The sequence below is a fragment of the Cololabis saira genome, chromosome 15 (genome assembly GCF_033807715.1).
Source record: "Cololabis saira isolate AMF1-May2022 chromosome 15, fColSai1.1, whole genome shotgun sequence".
NCBI classification, from domain to species: domain Eukaryota; kingdom Metazoa; phylum Chordata; class Actinopteri; order Beloniformes; family Belonidae; genus Cololabis; species Cololabis saira.
In genome coordinates this window covers 32,880,394-32,903,686 of record NC_084601.1, presented here as the reverse complement: position 1 = coordinate 32,903,686, position 23,293 = coordinate 32,880,394, and the positions used below count along the sequence as shown (strand labels likewise).

Here is a 23,293-nt window from a genome sequence, read left to right as displayed (position 1 = left end):
ATGAAAAAGCATTTCCGCAAATGCATTTTAATTTGAATATAGTCCCTCATATGCTTCCATATATTTCAGTTGCTAGTATGGTTGTCTGTCTGTACAGTCATGCAAGTTCAATGCTATTAAGGCACTTTAAACTTTAAATCAAAGCATTTTGTTTTTTTATATAAAATAGATACATTTTTATGCAGTTTAGAAGTTTTGGGGTTGGGGTGTCCCTTTTTTTGGCACCTGCACTGCTGAAATCAGGCGTCCGTTATTTCTATTTCTGAAAGGTGGCAACCCTAGTCGCCGCGTAGGCTACGCCGTACCCTACGCCGTACCCTCGCCGTAGGCTCTGCGTCGATGTAACGCAGGACCATGAATCCCGCTAGAGAGGGAGGGCTGACTAAGAGCGGGGACTCTCAGACTCACAGGTCGACACATCTTTTCATGCGGAGAAGCGGCGCCGTTAAACCGTCAGTAATTCCCCTTTCTCTCCTCCAAATATGTAACTGAACTCATCAGAGCGGGTAGCTGGTCTGTAACCGGTCTGTTCTGGACTTTAACCGGTCTGTTCTGGACTCTCCGGCATTTGCAGATGCTAACTGGGTTAGGTGGCTAAGTGTTATTAGCTTGGTTAGCTAACTAGCACTAGCACTGTGATGCTAACGTAGCTGTCATTGCTGCTGCACAAGCTTTATTCTTAAACACTAAACGCACTGATTTGTTGCTTTTTTTATCAATAAGCTGCTTGTTTGTCGATAATTTTCTAAAAAAAACTAAAAACAAACGTAGTTTCATCAGCTGAGCAACTGGCTGCTTTACAAAGTAGTACAGTAACGTTACATAAAATGGAAATAAATGCATCAAAAACACTCATAAATGTTATATACCTCTTGTAAAACTGTGGCATGCGTGTTTTATTTTGAAAGGCATTGGGACTAAATGGATACTTGTGATCTTCCTCGTGATTTTTTATGATCTTGTGCTGGAATTTCAGACCAGTTTTTGGTTTCCCAAACCGACTCCGGCCCGGGCCTCCAGTCCGCGGTCTCGAGTTTGACAACGGCCGGTAGAGACGGACGCCCGTCGGCTCAACGCTGCCAGCCAAGCCCCTGTGCCCCACCAGCATCATGGGAGACAGCAGAGGTGAGCAAAAAAAAAAAAAAAAAGTACAGATTCATTTACCAGCAAAGCACAAGTATGATTGTTTTCAATGCATACTATTTGCTACAGCTTTGGGAATAGTTTTTTTTATTCCTTATGTGTTACTTTTGTAAAATTAGGGCTACCAAAAAAGGTTGTGATGAAACACATGAAAAGATTACACTCAGACACACACACAGATATAAATATATTAAGGCCCTCAGGGTTAGTTGTCAACATTGTCATTACAAATTTCCTCCAAACGAAAGTGAATGATGTAACTTATCATTGAAAGGTAATAATTAACAACGGAAAGTTATTCGTCTGATGTCTGTGTGCCAGTAAATGATACATGAGGTGTCTTGGGGCCTGGAAAATGGTGCAAAATGGTGCTTCACGAAGACTCAGGCTATTCCCCGTTATAAATGAGATCTTCAATCCTTCAGTTTTGTATTTTAGATAGTTTCATCATTGTAACAATATTATTTGTGACTGTAAATTATATATATTTTTGAAGATGTTTACCGGTATATACTAACAAGGAGACAAACGCCACTCTAACATATCAGAATAAAAGTGCTTGAACCAGGAATGTAATGACAAACTGTGCCAGATCTAGTGCAATATTTAACTTTATTAAGATCACTTTGTAAGAAAATGGATGACACTTGTGATTAAGGAGCACATTTTGACTTGATTCATATATAGGTGGCGCTTGCTGTGCTATAGTAGATGATTTGTCATGACCACAATCTGTATCTTATCTTTTTTTCCTTAAACATTTTGAAAAATAAATGAAAAAACGAGAATAAAGTTTGAAGAAGCAAGAATGCCACTCGGCACAAAACTGTCATCTTTTCAGAGGGATGAGTTCACTCTATAAACATATTGTTGTTAGTTAATGTTTCAATAAATCTGACTTCAAAATGGAGCAGAAATATACTATACTTCCATGAAATACTCCAAAAAGGCTTATTAATTTAAGACTTAATCTCTTTTCTAAGTTAGACATCAGTCAGACAGAAAACTGAGCATTTAATGTAATCTATGTGCAGTGTAAAAATGACAAATATTAAGGAATGTAGAAAAATCTCATCTTTTTTTCTTTTTTTTTTTAAGTGTAGTCCCATTTGACACCAAACTCAATGTCAAAATCATGCTTTAAAATACAAGTTACCATTAAAGCATATAACAATCATGGTATTGCAAATTTCCCCTCTGTGGGACTATTAAAGGATTATCTTATCTTATCTTATTGTAAGGCATTTTTAGTTACAGCATCTGGTGGCAACTACAGCTTTCAAGGAATCGGGTCACAACACATATTTGCATGGTGCTGTTTCGGTATTGTTACTCTCATCATCTCTTGTCAGATTCTCGGAGTCCAGACAGTTCGTCTGTTTCGTCCCCTCCTTCGGGCCAACGCTCACCAGCGCTGGTGCCCTCCGCTGCAGCTTCCATGACCTCGCTGCCACCTATCACCTCTGCTGGGGTCAACAGCCCTGTCAGTAGCATTGGCTCCCCCTTTTCTGTGATAAGCTCATCTCTGGGCTCACCCTGCCTACCTGGTACCCCGTCAGTGGGTTATGGCCCAATAAGCAGCCCTCAGGTAAGGAAGGGTTGACATCACACAAGTCTTCTTTACGGTCTACTTTGTAGTACAGCAGGAAGTGATAGCTACCGTGTTTGACTTACACTGGGGAAAACTGCCTTCTTTTTTTATTTGTTATTGTTTGAAGTTTAAGAACCTTTTAAAAGTCCCGAACACCAACAAATCCTATACAAACATCTGCAGGAAAATCATCTCAAAGATCATTTTTTATTCGATTGTCATTTTTCAGATCAATTCAACAGTGTCCATGTCAGGGCTCCATGCAGTGAGCAGCTCTGACGATGTGAAACCTCCACTGGGTTTGAAGTCGCTGTCACCCCACAGTCCAGGTCCGATGCTTTCCCAGAAACGTCTTTGTTCCATCTGCGGAGACAGATCCTCTGGTGAGTAGACACCTTTACCACAGCTGTATTACTATTGATTTGGGGCTGTACTTAAGAAAAACGTAGTCAAGAGTACATGAGATACTTGCCTCTCTCTCTCTCTCTCTCTTTAAAAAAAAAATATATATATGTTTTACATTTCTTCCTTAAACTTTTTGCAGGTAAGCACTATGGTGTCTATAGCTGTGAGGGCTGCAAAGGCTTCTTCAAGAGAACTGTGCGGAAAGACCTGACTTACACCTGTCGGGACAATAAAGACTGTACAGTGGATAAAAGACAGAGGAACCGCTGCCAATACTGCCGCTATCAAAAGTGCCTGGCCATGGGCATGAAGAGAGAAGGTGAGAAAGCTGGAAATGAACCCTGTAGATTTCTTGCTCCTAACTTCTGTTTTTACCTAACCACAAAAATTATACCTCAATTTTTGGGGGGTTATTTTGCACAAAGTATATAACATTTCTACGTAGATAAGTACTCTGTTTTGGCTTAAAATGATGTATCAATTGGGAGATGAGATTTAAGGCTAGCTGAATAGTTCTTGCAACTTCATCCTTACAAGCAAACTTTCTCATAAAAGGTCAGGGGGCTGCTGGATGCAGACTCGGTACAGTTCATCAGATATCTTTTCGAAGGGCGTTGTCATATAAATCATAACAGTAAGCCTTGAAGTGTTTTGTGGCAGTTTTTGTCTAGTAACAAAACAATTGCTACCCCCCTTGGTCTTGTTGACAACTAAATAACAGCAATACTGTTGAATCGATATATATCCCATTTAGTCTCCGTCGGTAAGAACAAATCACATTGTTTAGGTGCCTTCTTTTTGCTAAGTCCTGCCAAGAAACAGTTCAGATTCAATTGCAAGATTTAGTTTGACTAAAATAATGCTGAATTAGTTCAAATGATGTGTGGTCACAATGATCACTGCAGTGATGCATATTTAAAACATGAAAGAGACCTTCACTATAGCTGTTTTGTGTGGCATTTACCTCCTGGATAACCTGACAAATTTCAACTCGTAAATCTTGAACCCTAACTTTTACATTCTGTATATGACTTTAAATAATATGGTATAGTCAGTCTATTAATCAAAAATAGTAATGACTTTAAAATAGATACACTTTGGGCATTCAAATATTTCCAAGAAGTTTGTAACAGTTGAAAGGGAGATCTGGGTATCTTTCGATATGTATGTGTCTAAATTATGAAAAGGATCAGAAAATTAGAAATTAATCCGATATAGAATACTAATTTGTGCATATTTACATCTAAAACGAGTAAGATTTCACTGTTTGTCTTTTTAGAGCTGAGATTTCTGCAACATTTTCAACACACAAATGTTTAAATGAATGCCATTTTCTTGGAAAACATAGATTATTATGTTAGATTTTTTGTCCGTATATAAACAATACATTTTTCCTGCCACTCATTCCGTAAAAGCTCAGCAATCACAGCAAGGAGTTTCAATGAAAAAAAAAAAATTGATTGGTCTGGCACAGATATATTAGAGATCTGCTCTTTTTTCTTTAAGATTATGAAGTAATCTCGCAGCCCTTGTTTATTATTTAACTTTATGCAGCTTCTAGTTTTGTGTATTCCGTGGCAAAAAATGGCTTGAAAGAGTCTTCAATCAGCTTATCAGAACATTCTTGTTTTATATATATATTTCATATCTGAAAGGGACTTACTATGTGTACAATAGAGGATAGGAAGAACGAGTAAAAAAAGTGGTAGAGAGGGAGACTGGGGTGGGTAAATCTTGTAAACACTAACCCCTTGCCCCTCTCTTCCTCTTTTTTGTTTCCTCTCGTTCTCTCTCCCCCTCCCTCCTTCTGTAGTGGCCAAGATCAACGACAGATGTAAGGAGAAGAGGGAGGCAGGGGTGTGAGACTGTCTGTATGAGCGATCTTGATGTAGACAGACATTACATTTCCTGTCACTTAGAATAGTTGATTTCAAATGTTTTTTTCCATAACGTCTTACAAGTGCTCAGATGTGGACCAGGGCAAGCCTTGCATTACGTCTATCTGTGTTTTTTCACCTTATTATTTATTTATTTTATTAATTTTTACCCTATATGAAAATGCAGAAAATGTGCTGAATATACACAATTCTTTTATTTTTTCATAACATCTCCTTACCTATGAAGTTATATATTGTTATTTATTTAATTCTGTCTGGGTGCTGCCCAGTTAGGTCCCATTCAGTACCACAGAACCGGTTCTGTTCTGTTCAGAGGTTTAAAATATTTTGATAATCTTTGTGCAGGAAGCATAGTTGCTCACTGAATTTCCTGCATACTTTAAGCCATTTCTAACATTTCAATCCCACTTTTTAAAAGCTCTGGCCTCTTGATTCCATGACGTTTTGCACTGCATTCTACCATAAACTGAAATGAATGAATGAATAACAATAATCCCGTTTTTAAAGAGAAGCCTTGTTCCAACCAAACAGTTTTGGAAAAATTCATCCTCTGAGAATCTAATCTGTTGTCAAACATTCATTTTAAGGCACTTTAAACTGCATATGGGTACAAAATGCACAATAATATAAATAAACATGCCTTGCCTTTAAATAGTGTGTCAGTTATAGTATATATATTTTTAATTTATTTTCCGTTTTTAACTTAAAATTTGGCCTGCAAAAAGTGTAAAAGATAGTATGATACATTTGATTTCTAACATAAACTTGACTGTGTGTCTTTTGCTATTTTGCCTGCCCTCACATTAATTTCTCTTACATTTTCCTGATTCTCTGTTTTTGTATGCAAACCTCTTCCTTCACTGATCTTGCGCTTTTACATTTCCTGTTTCATTGTTCATGCTTTCTGGGGTTATCCTCAATTTTCCTTCTGTATCTTGCTCTGTCCTGCTGTTGGCGCATCCATCCCATTCATCCTTCTCTTTTCTTTTGCCTGCTTCATTTTTCATATCCATCACATTTGCTGCTTCTATTCCGTGCTTTCACATTCATGTCTGACCTATCCATCTGCATTATTTTTCTCTCTGCTCTTCTGACTCTTTCTCTTATGTATCTCTTTCTTCTTCTTTTTGTTTCTCCTGTGGTCCTCTCTTCCCTCTATAATCTCCCGTTCTGCAGCTGTTCAAGAGGAGAGGCAAAGGAACAAGGAACGAGAAGGCGAGGTGGAGTCCACCAGTGCTGTGAATGAGGAAATGCCAGTTGAGAAAATTTTGGAAGCGGAAATGGCTGTAGAACAAAAGACAGAGCTTCATGCAGATGGGAGCTCAGGTGGCAGCTCTGTAAGCAGTCTAGAATTTGTACATCAATGACAAACTGCTGTCTTTTGTGTAACATTGTCACTAAATAAAGTTTCAAATGGATTTTAAACAAAGATTGCTATTGGTTTGGACTAGTATGTTACATTTGTTCTGAGATTGCATGTTTTTCGTCAACATTCATCTTTTTGTTTCCATGAATGGATAAAGTGTGATGAGCTTATTTTCATTAATACTTCACTTCTGTTAATTTCAGCCCAACGATCCTGTCACCAACATCTGCCAGGCAGCAGACAAGCAGCTTTTTACCCTGGTGGAGTGGGCCAAGAGAATCCCTCACTTCTCTGAGCTACCCCTGGATGATCAGGTCATCCTACTGCGTGCAGGTAAACACATCTGATTCAATCACTTATTTTGACCTTGTGCCGGAAATTCAGCATTAAGATCCAAACATGCATATGATTTAGATGTGTAGAAAATTGGTTTGATGTAAACAGGGGATCTTGTATTACTTCCTCTTGGTGACATCCCGGGTTGTTGCTTGCCCTTGTAGACCATAATAATAAAGGTAAGAAATTGTGCATCCTGAAACGTAAAACCTCAAAAGTGACAGTTGAAAGTAACTTTGAATTAGTTTTTTCCAGACTATGAAGTATGTCAGTGTAAAATCAGTGTGTATTAACACTTATATTTTGACCTTTTAGGATTTCTGCTGACTCATAAATATTTATTGTGACAAAACAGATCTCCCTTCTGGGCAAAGTGCAAAAAAACAAGTAAAGTTCAATGATTTAATTAAGAAGTCTTTCACTAGTAGGGAGGTGCTGATTTAACTTTTTCAGTCTCAATATGTTGTTGTCTTTTATATTATAGGTTGTTGTCTTTTATATTGTGTATTTTATATGTATAATGTTTTTTAATGGTACTATGGACCTCTTCTTAAGATGTGTCTTTAATAAAGTATGAATTGAATTGAATACTCACTAGAGGCATCTGGCTGGAGTTTTGCATATCCTTTCACACTAAAATAATGTCCTAACAGAATAACACAGTTATAAATTGGCTCATGGATCAGTTTCCTTTTCTGAAAACCCATTCACATATGTTGTCGCGCTCAGGACCGATATCCAATCATAATATCTGATTGGTGTATCTCTACTCGTAACCTGCTATTGTGTGACATGGTTTATGTCATCTTTCAGGACATTTTGGTTTAGTTTGGAAGAAAATCTTGAACTCAAGCCTGATGCCTTTAGTACTTTACAAATGGTGAGGTGTACATTTCATTAAGTCAACAATAATGTATTTAAAAAAAAAAAAAAAATGTATAGGAAATTTTGAAATGTAGTGCTCATAATGTGTTGATGTATTGAGATTAGCTATGCCCACCTGCAAGCCTCTCAGTATCCAAACATTTTCATTTTAATACTGAGACACCACCTTTTTAACAGGCTGGAATGAACTCCTGATTGCATCATTCTCCCATCGGTCCATCTCGGTGAAAGACGGGATTTTGCTGGCCACTGGCCTGCATGTCCACAGGAACAGTGCCCACAGTGCAGGTGTTGGAGCTATCTTTGACAGGTGATATACACACACTCACACAAAAGCAATATCCCCCAGAACGTTTTTTTGTTGTTTTTTGTTCACCATTATTTGTTATGTACAGAATATCAGGATCATCTAATGTTAACTTAAAACAACTGTTACCCAAAAAGGCATAACATTTCTAATCCTCTCTTGAATTCACTCACTAATTGAATATAAGCCATGATACCTGTTCTGATTGGGGGGAAATCAGACTCTGTTGGTCTCTAACAGTTTAAACCTCTCTGTATTTTCATTAAGTTATTCAAAATTATTTATGTTGGAATGGATTGATATGTAGGCTAAGAATTTAGGATAGGATCCTTCATCTTTGGTTGGCTGCAACTGCTGTCTTCTACACTGGCTGTTGTTGGCTGAGACTCTTTGCTTCTGTAGTTCTACCTTTTAAAATGTTGACACATGCCAAGGAGGCTGGGGATTAACGCTTACCTTCAACATGCATGCACACCCACGCACGGCCAAAGCACCCGTCAATAATGGCTCATGAATGTACAATAGTAATGCACAGTAGTAATATTTGAGTACATTATAGGAATCTACCTTAAAGCATTAAATTGTTTAAGTATACACCCAATTATTGTGAATGATGTGGAGGCCTTGCTTAGATTTCAGAGCAAATAAGTCATTTTATCTTACAATTAACTGCAATTTAGCTGTTTTTACCCAACTGTCAAGAAAATCGTGAACCAGATGTGGCTCCTTGATGACTGTTTTGATATCAAAACCATGTTTTTAAATGTACCAGCAATTAATGAACCCAAAATATAGTTCAGCTGTGGAGAACATCAGTTCTCACCAGCACATTTACTGTAAATGCTCCCAAAGTTTAGCTACTGCATTCACAAAATATTTTGCGCTGCAAGAAGTTTGGAGTAAATGCTGCTGATACTGGCGTTTTCACATCCTGGATAAAGCTGGAAAATTATAGGTGTTCAGTGCCTTTGTTGAAACAACTTTTGAACGCTGGTGAAAGATATGCTGTCAGTCCAAACCCACATACAGTTTTGTCACAATGAATATGTGATGAAGTTTGAAGATTAAGTTTTTTTCTAATTCGTCTGGAAATCAATGTTAAATGAGGTTAATTGGCTTTTTCCATTCCTTTTACCTTCTAAACTTAAATTAAAAAGGTTTGTCAAAATCAACTCTAGGAATACCCTTCAGCAAAATTTCCTACAAACATATATGTTTTGTGTCTGTTATGTTTTCACTTTTTTGATTTAATCAAATACTGCAGATATTTAATCCCATTTAAAACCCATTCATATCACAATGTGTTAATTCACTGTTAATTACACAGTAATTACATTGTTATCCAGCATTGGGTTTACACAAAATATGTTCAGATCAAGCTAACGGGGCTAACAACTGGTGGCTGAATTATCTTCCTTTGATATATTCTTCATAGCTCTGCTCTCCCTTTGCAGCAGGCTGCTGTTTCAGCTTGGTGTTTATTTGAGTCTATTCAACCATACTTTTTCAAAGAGGATGTAAAGAATAAAATACCTTAGTGATATTTCTTTCTGTGACTTTGCTTGATGCAGACTTACTTGATGGTTGGTCTTGAAGTGCCAAACACAATAAACCTTTACTTTTTTCACAAAATTTCAGAATACTAAACACCACTTTTCAAACTAAAAATGGTAGGTACCTACTTATCTTGTCATTCTAAACTGGAGAAGGTGGTGGTGTATGTTTGTCTGAAGGAATTGTGTTAACTATAGGCTAAATAATGTCATTTTTTAGTGTCTGGACTGCTGATTTTGTAACCTCAAGGTGATCATTTTTTTCTTCCTCATCTGATATTTTATATTTTTTGGACCCACCACTGAGAGCTGCTCTGGTTAGAAATAGAAATGCACCTGTTGTCAATATTATGTTTTGTTTTGGATTATGTTTTGGGGGAAGAACTTTAATTATCAAATTTTTTAAATACTCAAAATTCAACGTTAAAAAAAAAGAAAAATCTTTTTTTTTGCATAATGCTTTTTGTTATTTAGCATATATTATACTTAAGTAATTTGTTATTGTACAGTTGTCAATAAAAATTGTATTTATTAGGGGTGTAACGGTACACAAAAATCACGGTTCGGTACATACCTCGGTTTTGAAGTCATAGTTCAGTTCATTTTTGATACAGTAAGGGAAAAAAACATTAAATTGAATTTGATTTAATTTTAAACTTTTGCAAACAACAGTTTAAACATTACCTTATGAAAATGAAACATTAAAAAATAACATGATATATAAAAGGAATAAAAAAATAGAATACTACTTAAAAATTACTACTTAAGTCTAAAATGGACTGGAAGGTAATCAATAGAAAAGCGAAGGTGATCTGATGGTCACTAGTCAGGCAGGTCGAGCTGAAAATCGACAAATTGCAGTCCTTGACCAGTCAATTGGTGCATCTTTAGTTAGAAACATCATCCTGATAACATCATAAAATTTAATCAAATATACATTTTATAAAAATACTGGGCTTTGAAACTTTTGCATTTCATTTATGAAGTTGAGTATTTGAAAATAGACTTGTCAGATTTACTTGCTTCAGGTGAGTCCCGAGTGACGATTTAAGAAAATGACAATTTTGGCACATTAGAGATGACAGAGTTTTTTTTGGTTACCACTTGTTGTAAAACTGAAGGTGCACTGAGAGAAAAACCAAGTGTGTCTCAGCCTTTTTTAATTACAAGAATGACAAAGGTAGTGGGCACCTGTATTTTCAGTTTTGTGTTTTCTGAAATGTTGTATGTTTTGTATCTTTGCATTGTGAAATTATTTCCTCAAAGTTTAGACTTTGCACTTGAGTCATGCGGTACTGTAGCTGCAGCTCAGTAAGATTTCTCTTGTGTACATTTCATACATAATACGATAACATATAGGAGGGAAAGCTCAGGCAAAGTTGACGATGACACCACGTAGAAATGGACTTGTATGGTCTAAATGGAATTCTGCTCTTATGCATTTGGGTCGTAAGATTTATCATATCCTCTTCTCTGTTGATGTCAGATTGTTTATAGGTGGCTTAAAAGAAGTGAAAGAATGTTTACATTGGATGGTATGTGATCTTAAATTATGGTGCAGATGGAACGTAGTGACAAAATAAAGCCCAGGTTTTAAAATGTGAACAGTTTATAATGTATTTAAAGCCCACTATAGTTTCAGTCGTTATAAAAGTCATATATAAACATACAGAGAGGCTCTGTACACAGACAGAAATCTGTAATGGCAATGCAACTGTGTAATGACACATTGTAATAACACACTGTGATTGAATACGCAGGGCGAACAATGCTGAGGTTGGGGCCATATTTGACAGGTAATTACGCCACTACACAAACAACACTTCTTGAACCCCTCCTCTTTGAGACGACATAAAAATAAACAGAACAAAGGTGATGGCTTGACGTTTTAGGGCTTTCCTGGAGCTGAGTGAGAGTTTGCTGTTTCTTTTCTACAAAATGTGTATTTTAAGAGCAACCTCTGAAACTTTTTTGACTTCAATTTTTTAACATACAAACATGTTGTCTTTTGACACTTGATATATTTATTTGTTTGTGGCCACGACTGCTTAAAACAATTGCCAGCTGAATTTTATGCCTGTTGACAAAGTCTTACAAATTCCTATTGAATTTGACCAAATTATAAAGAGCAGAGGCGTATATTTGCTTTAAGATAGCTTTCCTAGTTAATTAATTATGATAAAAAAGAATAAAATAAGAGGTTATGTGACCGTTTTTAGATCAAATCATATTTCCAGCAGGGGGTGGTCTTAACTTTTTCTTAACTAGCACATTTAACCTCTTCCTAATGATCAACCCATTTCATTTACCAGGGGTTGATAATACAGGGCAATTTACAAGATTGATATACAGTATAAACGTGCAGCATATCAAACGAAAGGAAAATAGCTCATTTTAAGCCGATAGAGACAATTTATACTTATAAATATAATTATTTATAAGAATAAAACACAATTCCACCACTAAGTTACGAGGTGAACACTTGAACGCAATGTGGTAAGACATGAAAACCAGCTGTGGTGACCAGCTGCTACATTTCATAAATAAAAGGCTCCTTTCAGCTGAGAGCTAGGATTTCACAGATTTCATCAATATCAGCGTCACCACTTCTGATAAAAATTAACTTGTTTAGTGACTGAAGAGCAACAACAACAAAAACTTTATTTTTTAGAGCCTTTGAGTCTTAATTCAGCCTTCCCTTCTGTGTTTTCCCATAATAAATCATATTACAGAGCAAAACATTTCTCGATTTAGGTAAACCTCTTTGTGCCAAATGGGAATCATTTTTTCTGTGTGATTATTTCTGTCACTGGTAGAAGTATTAAAAAAGAAAGATTACTGATGACTAGAAGAATTGTACAATCTGTTCTTTATTGTGACTGGATAATGTCTGAAGTGACGTGGAGTAATAAAAGGGAGTAATGCAGTTTTCTTTTCTTCGTTTGCTTCATAGTCATCTTTCTTTATTTATTTATTCTTGTATAAATCAATAACTGGAAAACGTAAGCCACAGCAGAGAACGGCTCCACACACATCGAATTCCTGGAACTGCAGGAATATGCTTTAAATATTGCAATAGTTGCATATATAAGCTCAATACATTCAGGGATTTTATTTTATTTTTATTAAGTTTAAAGCCTAAAATCGGTAGATAAAATAATAAGTCGTGTAGTTGTATCCCTATATTGTATGAGCAAAACAATGGCCTTAAATAGGATGTTTAAGGCCATTGTTACATTTATTAAATTTAACATTAAAATGTAGACATTTCCTCAGTATACTTACATGGCGGATTAAATATAATTTCAGTCTACCGGTACATAAAAATGATTAAGGGCAACATACTGTAGCAAATGCTGGTAAGGATGCTCAAATAGTCAATTTTTGCATGAGACGAGCAGTGTGACTTTGAAATTGCCTGAATAATTAACTTCATGTGCACACAAGATGGACAGGAATCACTCGCATGAGGACAAGCAAGAGTCCATTCACAAACTTTCTGTCATTTACAAAGCAAGAAAGAATATTGGGCAAAATATTTGCTTGATTACATTGTTTTTGTGATTGTGTGAGCCAAAATTGAAATCATTTTTAAAAGCTGATTTGCACAGCCATAGTTAATCCCTGAACCCTGAGTGCCATATACATTCACGCCCCGAGAATCATCATTTGTGGGTACCAGAGTTTTAAAGCATTAACTAAACAGAAAACAATAACACTTTTCTTCCCAGCTATGAACCACTTCAATATTTGGCAGGTTTTAAAATTTTGCCCGATATTTAACCCTCTGGAGTTGATAAATATAACAAAGACAAGCAAGCACGAAAGCCCAGAACTGCCATGAAACAGCAGCGCCTTGTCAATGAGACTGGTCTCAAAGAAGCCACTCTGGAGGAGTTTAGCAGTGTCCCAGAAGCAACCGTCCGCTCTGCTTCACTAAAGTTAAGCATCCAGTGTGTCTCAACGCTGGGCCGCAGGTCAATTCACACATAGCAGATCAAAGACAAGAAGGTCAGACATGAGGCTGGTGTGGAGAATCCAGGGATTTTTCTAAATAAAACACCATGAGGGTGTTTTGTTCTGTACATTGGCTTTTGGTAAACCTGTAGATGCCATTTATAACCAGTTCAGAGGGTTATTGAAGAGATTTAAAATGACATACAAGAAGAGGTTGTGTTTAGAAGTCAAACAGCACATTATATTTGACAGCACTTATCCCTTTTTACGTATAATACTAAAAAGAAGATATTGTAAGATGTACGTCTTTGAACAAGCAGACTATTGCGCAACTCACATCATCTTGGAGCCTTCGGGTAAACGGGTAATCTCAGCCAAGGAGACAGCGCTTGGACAGGCTAAACATTTGAAATGCTCCGGGTCAGACCCAAGTACGCAGCAGTATTGCTGCAAAACTGCTGCACAAGCAGACCACAGCAGTTTCACACCCTGTGGGACTCGAGCTTAAGAGTTCTGCAGAAAAAAGGAACTCAGCCTGAGTTACAACCCTCAAGTTGCGACCCAGTTCAGCTTTGACTTGATTCCTCCTGCAGAAACAGCAGTTCAGCCATGCCATTTACTATTGCTAGTTAGACAACTAAGTAACACTGAAAAGTAACAATCAGTAACGTGTTGTCTCTTTTGCCTAACTCTGATTTTCCCTCTCTTTTTTTCTCTCTCTTTTTTGTTTTTATTCTAATTGATTTTCAACTTTTACAAACCTTACCCCAATGTCATTTGTGATGCTTCTTCTCTCTGATAATCTGGTGCTATCCTGCTGTCTTGACATGGGACTCTATTCGAGCTTCTTCTGTTTTCTCTTCAGGGTTTTGACAGAGCTTGTAAGCAAAATGAGAGACATGCAAATGGACAAGACAGAGCTGGGCTGTCTTCGAGCAATCATCCTCTTCAACCCAGGTACACTTTTAGGTGGAATCTGGAAAAACGTGTGTAAATGTCATTAGGTGCATAAAGCCAAAATTGGCAAATAAACCTCTTGAAAACTGGAAGAATGTAAAGAAAAGCATTAAAAAATATTTCTTTCCCACTGAACGGTAATTTAAATGTCTTGTGTTTTTGCTTGAAGATGCCAAGGGTTTGTCAAACCCCAGTGAGGTGGAGCTTCTGAGAGAGAGGGTATATGCATCTCTTGAGGCTTACTGCAAACAGAAATACCCTGATCAGCAGGGCAGGTATGCTATAATGCACAGAATAACAAACTAACAACAGGAAGTGAGATCACCGATTGTGATGGTTGCTGTTGTGTGGTTATATCTGCAGTTTTTACCAAGGTATTAACCACATGTCTATGCCAGTAGACCACAGGAATGCAACAGAAAAACACTAATTTCAATCATATCTTTCACTTCTGCTCAAAGTTAGTAGTTGAAATCTGTGTTGCAGCTTTGTTTTACCGTACGTACTTCTGAGGTACAGCAATTTTAACCTGTTTAAAAATAAAGATGGCATCTGGCTCTGTGGATGAGAGATTACATTAATTTTAAATTAAGTAGCTGTTATTACTTCATCGTTCCCATCTGTGCATAAAAAAAAACATAATTACAGACAGAAAGTTTGCCGTTTCTGGTCACCACTCCACCAGTTTCCATGTAGTTGGAGAACATAAACACCAGGATTAAAACCCTGCTAAATGAATCGCCCTAACAGCAGAAGGAAATGCCGCCACAAAATGCTGACTAATCAGTAGTTAATGCTTTCTAATGTTTACAGAAAAAAGGGCAATTCTTCAGACCAGATTCATGCATTAAGAACAGAACCGTACATCCTTTCTCAAATGACAGCTTTTAAAACTATCAAAGCAGATGTAAGACGGTACGATAGTCATAATCGTTCTGTGATCGCTCTGTCCCAGGTTTCCAAAATCTGCAAATTTTATGTTTTCTTTGATGCATTGCCTAGATTGTCTTCCTGCAGTAACTGCAGAAGTATAATTTCAGATCTGTTGTCTCAATTTCTTATCTTTGTTCATTTTTCTCACATCTTTCCTTCTCACCAATCTCTCCATCGTTCAGGTTTGCAAAGCTGCTCCTGCGACTCCCAGCACTTCGCTCCATCGGCCTGAAGTGCTTGGAGCATTTGTTCTTCTTCAAACTGATTGGTGACACACCTATTGACACCTTCCTGATGGAGATGCTGGAGGCGCCTCACCAGCTGACTTAAGGGAGCTGCATCCAGTCTGGTCAGGATCCCATGAGCACCAGGACTATCAACACAGCGGCCTGTGTTTGGTCGTTGGCTCCTCTTGTTGGGGCTCGCTCAACCTGCTGGTGTTGTTGTACCAGCTTTCACACACAATAACACATGTCCCTTGTGTCCATGGAGAACCATCTTCTCACATACACACACACACACACACACACACACACACACACACACACACATCGGTCACTGAAATTCCCTACAAAATTTGACATGCAAATGAAATACAATAATACACAGATAAAATGGCTTGAAATGAACTATATTAACTCTCACACACAGAAATACACACATGCATGCATTTTCACTATCTTTTCCCGTTCTTGGTGTCCCCAAACAAGGGTGATGACTCAAGGAATATACAGTATCTCCTTTTCATCCCAGATTTACAGTAAATGTCTTAATTTTAAGTTAGGCTTCAGCTTTTACATTTTCATCTCACAGTGGGTTTGTGCTTCTGTGTAACTGGTATTTTTCTCTTGTTTTTACTTGGGTTACTTGCAGTTATTGCTAATCACACCTCTATATTATATTCATCACTAGCTAGTTAGTTATTGTGTATGATTTTTGGCTTAAAATCCAGTGCAAAGCATATAAAATCAACTGTCCTCCATCAAACAAATTGACTTCTTATTGTCAAGATTTGTCCTATGAAGGACATGCGGCTACAGCTTCCCAGTTAATTCTTTTACCTGGTGAAAATTGAAATATTTTATGTTCTTTTTTTATGCTGAAACTTATTTGAGTTTCTATTTTCGAAGTACTGTACTCATGAAATGAGAGCTTTTTCTAAGGCATTGAAATCCAGGAAAAGGGTCTGGGAGTGCTTTGTTAAACAGACAAATGTAGTCCCTCCCACCCCGATGCGCACAGCGGGATTTGTAAGACAAGAAGAATGACTTGAATCTTTTTTTTTATTTTTATTTTTTTCCCTAAGTTTAGATTTGATACTTTTTAATGCTTTGGCAGATGTATGGTATTTTTAACAGCTTGAGGCTCACAGGAAGTAAAGCATCATGCAAGGAAGGGTTTTGTTTTAGTTTTCCCAAAAATCCTCCCTTTTCTGGTGGTCATTAATGCACTTTTGTGAGGTGTAACTGTAAAAGTTCATCTCTCCCAGAAATGACCATCTTTTTCTTTTTTTAGACACATAAGGTGAACTTGACGGTACTAAGTGTAGGGTTTTATCTTTATTGCACGGGGTTTTAATCTTATTACTTTTTGTTGAGGTTGGTAAATAATTGGAAGCTTCCTGTGCAGGTGATAACCAGGCTGGATTTTAATACTACGTATGTGGCCTGGCAACAGCTTGTTGGTTTGTTGTAACATCAAGGAGAGGGTTATTGACCGTGCAACAAAATAAGAAATGGTTCTCTGTTCTCTCTGAACAACCCTGACCATAACTGGACAGGTTGAGTCATGTGGCCTACTGCTTAATGAGTCCTTTGAGTGAATAAAGTCTGTTGAGGACTTTTCTTTTTTCTTTTTTAACAGTAGTGATTGAGGTGTCCATGGACTATAAGCTTGAGATGTTTGAGGGGCACTGTTCCACACCACTCTGCCCTCTCTATACAGTTTTGTTTTTTCTTTTTTGTGTAGCACAAAAAAGAGCAACAGAGTTGGAAAACTAATGTTACAGTGGTGGAAACAAAACATTCAATCTGGCCTGAATCGAATATGAAAGCCCTCCTTTAGAAGAAGGTTGGCTGTGGATGTTGATTGGTCAACGGTGTGCTCACATATGAATTGCAAAGATAATATTGTTTGTCTTGATGCTGTAATGGAATAATGGAATCCATTAATGTTATAGGGTATGATAAAAATCCTACACCTACTACCTGCAGCTTTGTAAACTTTATTGAGTGTGTGTTGGCCTGATGCTTGAGACTTTTCTTTTACATTTAAATAATACCAAAAACAAGCAAGGACATGAGTCTCAGAAACAAAGAGCTGCACACACATAAGAGAGTGATGCATTTGGCTTGTGTAAGCAGATTTTTTTTTTAAAGTCGTCTCCCAGCTAATGAACTCAACATCACACTGTTCTTGAGCCCAGAGCCATATCGCACCTCATTGTTGCTTTTGCCAGTGCTTTCTGTTGTTCTTGGTAACTGGTTGGCCGGATTTTGTTGACAATGGCACTTGACATTCACTGTGATTGAAACATGGGCAACTGAAACTCAGCGTTGCATTGAAAAGTCAACATGCAGCTAACACATGACACGGACAATAACAAACTAGGAGTTACAGCATCTGCACATGCTCTAAGGTGAGCAATGCAGTGGCACACAGAGATTTAATTCTACGTTTCTTTGTAAATTATTTAAAAGTGTTGACATTCTGAAGTATATTTAGCCTCCTTCATAGACGCCACAGTCAGCGAACATTAGAAGAAAATATTCTGCAGTATCGTATTACAGGGAAGAGGAGTGACGGACCTCTACCAGGTGCTAAATCATTGATGTGGTCTTTTAGTTGAAGATTTGCACATTGACATCAATGCAAACAGTATGCAAATACATAGTCAAATTAGACAGGAATTCTTCACACTTAATTACAGTGTAGCGTTCTTTTATTAAATTTGTCTCATTGTTTGATGATCCCCATTACCACATTCATCTGTATGGTGGTTAAGACCTTGCACTCTATCCCCACACCGCAGATTTGGTAGTTTTCTCTTTTTTTTTTTTTTAAATTCAGTTATCCAAAAGAGCAACGGGCATCCTGCTCAGCAGAAAGTCCAAACACTTCTCGCAGAGAATCCTTGGCCCTCCCCCATGTGATGTGGATGCAGAGGCTGGCAGTTGACCTGTGAGACAGGTGTGTTTTTGTAAACGTGAAAAAGTTGATAAAGCCTTACAGTTTTGCATGCATACGTGTGGCCAATTCACCAGCAAAGGTTCCTGGTGTCTGTTATATGTAGATGGACGTCGGCCCCACGTGCATTGCTGCTGACTCATGATTTTTTGTTTTTTTGCTAAAAGATAAGCAGACTGGTGGCCAGCTTATGATGGGGCTGAGAAACACCAACATCTGTAGGCAGCCTTCGGCTGTAAGGACTTTTAGAAAGTGCTGTAATGACTTGGGTTGGTTCAGATGAGCTAAGTGTTTCTGTGGCCACTGGGCTTTTATATCTGTGATGTAGATTAGACTTCTGACATCCTGAAACAGTCAGGCTGAAGTAATACAGTAAGTCTTTGAGTGAAACCCAAAATTAGCTTTTTCCCCCACGTGTGTGTGCTTGCGTGAATAATCTCCTCTGGTTAGTTGGTATCGCAGAAACTTTCTTTGCAGGATTCTAGTTCTGGATCTTCTTCTGGTGAATGTTTGAGCCTGCTGCAACTGTGCCCTGTTTATAACTCAGGATGAGAGTTAGTGCAGCTGGACACAGACGAGCAAATAAAGGATACTTCACGCGGAGCGGACTGAGCAGATAACTGCTTTTGGTTATGACTCATCAGAAATGTTTAAATATGCAGCTTGTGTTTTCTAATGGTAACTTGGTCAGACAATTATTTTGGAGAATATGTGCTATGTCTCTGGCATTTCTCTTTATTTTATCTCAGTTTGTTACACAGTATTGATTAGCAGAGAAATCAGCAGAGAAATTGCAGCTCTTACACCTCCATATAAGTTTTCCTACAGCATTTCTGTTAGTTTTTTTGTTTTTTCATTTTATAATAAGCTTAGCATTAAATGATTATAAACATACATTAAGCGAGCTCATTAGTTAGCGCAGAAAATTCTATGTTTAAAGCCACTTCTTGCTTGCTGAGCAGGGTGACTTTTTTTATCAAAAGCTGGAGATTAGGTATTAAAGTTTATTTTAGCCTTTCGTTTGTCTGGCCATGTGTAGGTTTTGATTCACATGTGCATGGCATTTCAGCAGCTATGCCTTTTTAAGGGGCAGAAACTAACTGGCTGTGACATGCTGAGCATTATTGAATTAGTATGTTGAGTAAAATAACAGAAGGGCCAAGGAGGAGCAATCACATGGTATGTTGAACTGACGTGTCCGTAACACAACCTGGCCTTCCTTCCATTGTTTTGCCCCTTCTCCACTGCTTTACTGAAAACCTAAGATCTTATTAACTGGTCCACGAGGGCTCACACATACTGGGCTTTGCATTGGAATTGGACTAGTGGAATACACCTATGATTCTTGGACTGTTTGAGTATGTGAAATTTTTATATGGGACAAGTGTTTGAAAGCTATAGAGAAGGGACTTGCTGCCACGTGTCCCTCTTTGCTAATTTTACTTGACGGCAGAGCTGTGACGATCCGCCGTCTCCACGGGAGACGGCTGAATTGCGCCGCACTGCCCACAAATATTTGTTGTTGCAACAGTGTGCACTCGAGGCAGACGCATGCTGTGACCTTTTGACTGTGGAGCAGTATTGTTGTCGCCATCTTTGTTACATTTGGAAATTTCTTGGATTTTGAATTTCTTTTGAATTTTTTTTAATTTTTTTTTTAAAGATCACATGCTATGACTGAAGACTTGATCATCGTGTTTTATCCCGACATGAGAGCGGTGTTGTTGCGCATCCCCAGGATCCAAGGCCCATCCTGTCATAATCATTGTGTTTACATGGACATTAATACTCAAACATCATATTAAGGCAATATGCTGAATAATCCCCTTGCAGGCTGTGGCTCAGTGGCTGGAGTCGGTTACTTTCCAACCAGGGTCTCCTGATGCAAGGGTTGTATCAGTAATGGCAATCTACGTCAAAACCTGTGCCAAATCAATACCGCCTTGGTGAAACAGGGAAAAGCCCAAAGAAATTACTTTAAAATATGTAACATGCTACATGGAGTATGCCAATCATAGTCGTATCATTGAAGACATCTAATCACTTAACATCAAAATATAATCTCCTGTGGACATCAATGGCCCCCTCACATGACAGTTGCAAAACGTTTGAGTGTAAAAGATGGGTAAATCTCATTAAAAATTAAAAAAAAATATTGAATTGAAGCTTTTCCTTAATAAAGAAGGAAAAAAAGACTCAACGTGGTATCATTATGGCAACAAATTCATGTTTGTTGCATGAACTTCTTGAGGAAAGGTTGAGCTCCCGGTTTGTGCACAACTGTAATGAGATCTGGCTAACATTCAGACTAACAAATGTCCATTTGTTTTTGTTGCAATATGAAATCGGTTTTCTAAAAGCAATTCACGAAAACCCTTTAATTGTAACAATGCAGTATTTAAATGGTGATTTTTGTCCATGTAAACATAACGACTGAGAACTATTGTGTACTATGCAGCCTCGACACCGCCACTCTCGTTGTTGCCGTTTGTTTTTTTTTAGTTTTGTTTTTTTTAATCACTGCCAAGCTGTTTGCAGCCATCTTAAATGCAGGGACTCGCGTTCCAAGTGTTTTTCTGTTATTAAATGTTGTGATAATTGTGCAGCACATGAAAGACGGCGTTCTAACCTTGGCCTGCGTAAAGCATTTGAAACTGGGGCCCTAATAGGATCGGGCTGACGGCTCGTGTGGAGAGGGCAAGCCTGGTGTCTGGAGAGAAGTACCAGTACACCAGTGGACCAGAGCGGGGACCCCTCTGGTGCTCAAGCTTTGTATTGGGGCTTTTTATAGGGTCCCACAACCGGATGACAAACGAACATGAGTGAAACTGAAACAGGAATGATTCAACAGGGCTTTTTTAAGTCTTGTGTTGTACCGGATCTCCTTCAGTCGCTTTTGGTTGACTATTTTTGCAACCAGATGTCAACTATAGTCGAGGCCTTGCGCGACTGTGGCTGAAGAAAATCTTCAGATCTTTTAGCTCACGTGGAGAGAAGTCAGTTCTAACAGTAGTGACAAAGCCTCTACACTTAACGGCAACGGTGTGTCTGGAAGAGTCTGGAGGCAAAAAAAAATAACCGAATAGGAGGAATTAACTGATACACCTGCTTTTGTCTTTTTTAAGAAGGTGGAGTGCTGGTGTTTATTGTAAGAGGGGCAAGTCAGAAGGGGCAAAAGGTAATTAAATAAAGAGGGCAGAGGCCTAAATGACTTGGATCACATCTTAAGTTGTTGATTTGAGAGGAAAAAAAACAGTCAAATCTATTTTTCTGTAGTTCTAAGATCTTCCTAAATTGTTTACTCTTCACTTGAAAAGCTTTCACACACCGTTTCTTTGTCTTGTTTCCTGTTGTCCTCTTTTCCAACTATGCTATTCACCTTTTCTTTATTACAAAGTATTAAACAAATGCAAGAACTGAAAAAATAAGAATGGAATCTGTCACTTTTGCGTTTAATTTGTCTCTTTCTCTTGTGTCTGTACTTTGTCCTGTTTGTATTCGACTCCATCGTACACTTGGAGCTGATTGACTATTGTGTGCTTTGGGGATTGAAAGAAGAAAAAAAATATGAATTATTTTCAGTCATTAATTTGAATCTTGTTTCTGTTTGTTGTATCATGTCTAAGTAAACGTTTTAATACTGTATTGGAAGTGTTTTTCATTTATTTATATGTAGTATTCCATTTATTATGAATCAGAATAACTACGGTAGAAACACATGCACACACAAAACCCTCTGGAGTTTACTCATATCACCCACACATGGTCCACACTGAATAGGAGTGGTTAGCAGCGTCCCAGCTTGGTTTCCACCGTGTCCTGGAGAAACCATGTCCTGTCCAGTCCAGCAGGACCCCAGGGCCCCAGCTGACCGCTGCCACTGCAGTCCCTTCTTCTCACCTCTAGAGGGAGCACTGACCTTTTGTCCTGTCAAAGTTTGTCCTGCCATGCTCCCCTGAGTTCGCTCCAGCTCGTCTCACCCCTTCCCTCAGTTGGTGATGCTGTGCTCAGTTTGACATCTATTTTATGCACCTTACAAAATAACAATGCAGCGGCAGCAAGATTGGAGCATTCTTTCTAGTCGCCCCACAGTGTTGGCCCTCTGCGCTCGGCCACAGGTTTAAATGCAGAAGGAAATGTTGGTGAGAGACCTCTTTTTAGCCATGTAGTTAAGATATGTTCTTTCAATTTCTCCATTTTTGTCCCCACATCTCCGTCTCCTCCCTCACAGCTGACAGCATATCCAGGAAAGTTCTTCCTCATGTTAAATATCAAGCCACCTCACAACCTATGCTTTTCATTTTTGCTTCATGTGGTTGTCTTATAAATCCCACCAAACCTTATCAGGGTTTTATCCAGAAGGCATCATCATCCACTAAATTTAACAATGTTCTCGCAAAGCTGTGGTATAAGAATTAATGGGCCTCGCATCTCATCGTTGCCAAGGCTTAAACAAGTAGACTAAGGAAACTCAAGGAAGGCTAAGCATCACTGTCCTTGTTGCAGATGTTTGAGCCAGGTGTGCTGCTGTGGAAGCTGCTCCTCCAGTACCAGCAGCGGCCAGCAGAGGGAGCAGTCACAATGAGCTCTCTGTGGAGGACCACAAGGCACAGAAGCCAAGTCAGCAATTAGAGAGCACCCTACAATCTCTTATCTTAGTAAGTCACCCATTTTGTTCAAGGAAATTAGTTGCTTGAAATTTTGGCATTCCAAAATAAGCTTTTAAAATGGAAAGGTATATATTAAACACCATGTTTTAGTATAGATCGATTATCA

General features: G+C 38.1%; 1 protein-coding gene across 4 annotated transcripts; it reads left to right on the top strand.

The window, feature by feature from the left end:
* The first annotated feature begins 353 nt into the window (after nucleotides 1-353).
* On the top strand, nucleotides 354-22,162 carry rxrba (retinoid x receptor, beta a). 4 transcript variants are annotated; one of them, XM_061741416.1, is made up of 13 exons: nucleotides 354-452; nucleotides 977-1,125; nucleotides 2,496-2,731; nucleotides 2,964-3,117; nucleotides 3,279-3,458; nucleotides 4,953-4,973; nucleotides 6,214-6,374; nucleotides 6,607-6,736; nucleotides 7,802-7,934; nucleotides 11,245-11,280; nucleotides 14,307-14,398; nucleotides 14,568-14,673; nucleotides 15,514-22,162. In XM_061741416.1, the coding sequence occupies exons 2-13, from the start codon at nucleotides 1,110-1,112 to the stop codon at nucleotides 15,659-15,661; spliced, it is 1,413 nt and encodes a 470-aa protein (XP_061597400.1). In that variant the 5' UTR covers nucleotides 354-452; nucleotides 977-1,109; the 3' UTR covers nucleotides 15,662-22,162. The 4 variants fall into 4 exon arrangements, with proteins under 4 accessions (XP_061597400.1, XP_061597401.1, XP_061597402.1 ...); XM_061741417.1 differs by lacking the exon at nucleotides 4,953-4,973; XM_061741418.1 differs by lacking the exon at nucleotides 11,245-11,280.
* Nucleotides 22,163-23,293: the final 1,131 nt, after the last annotated feature.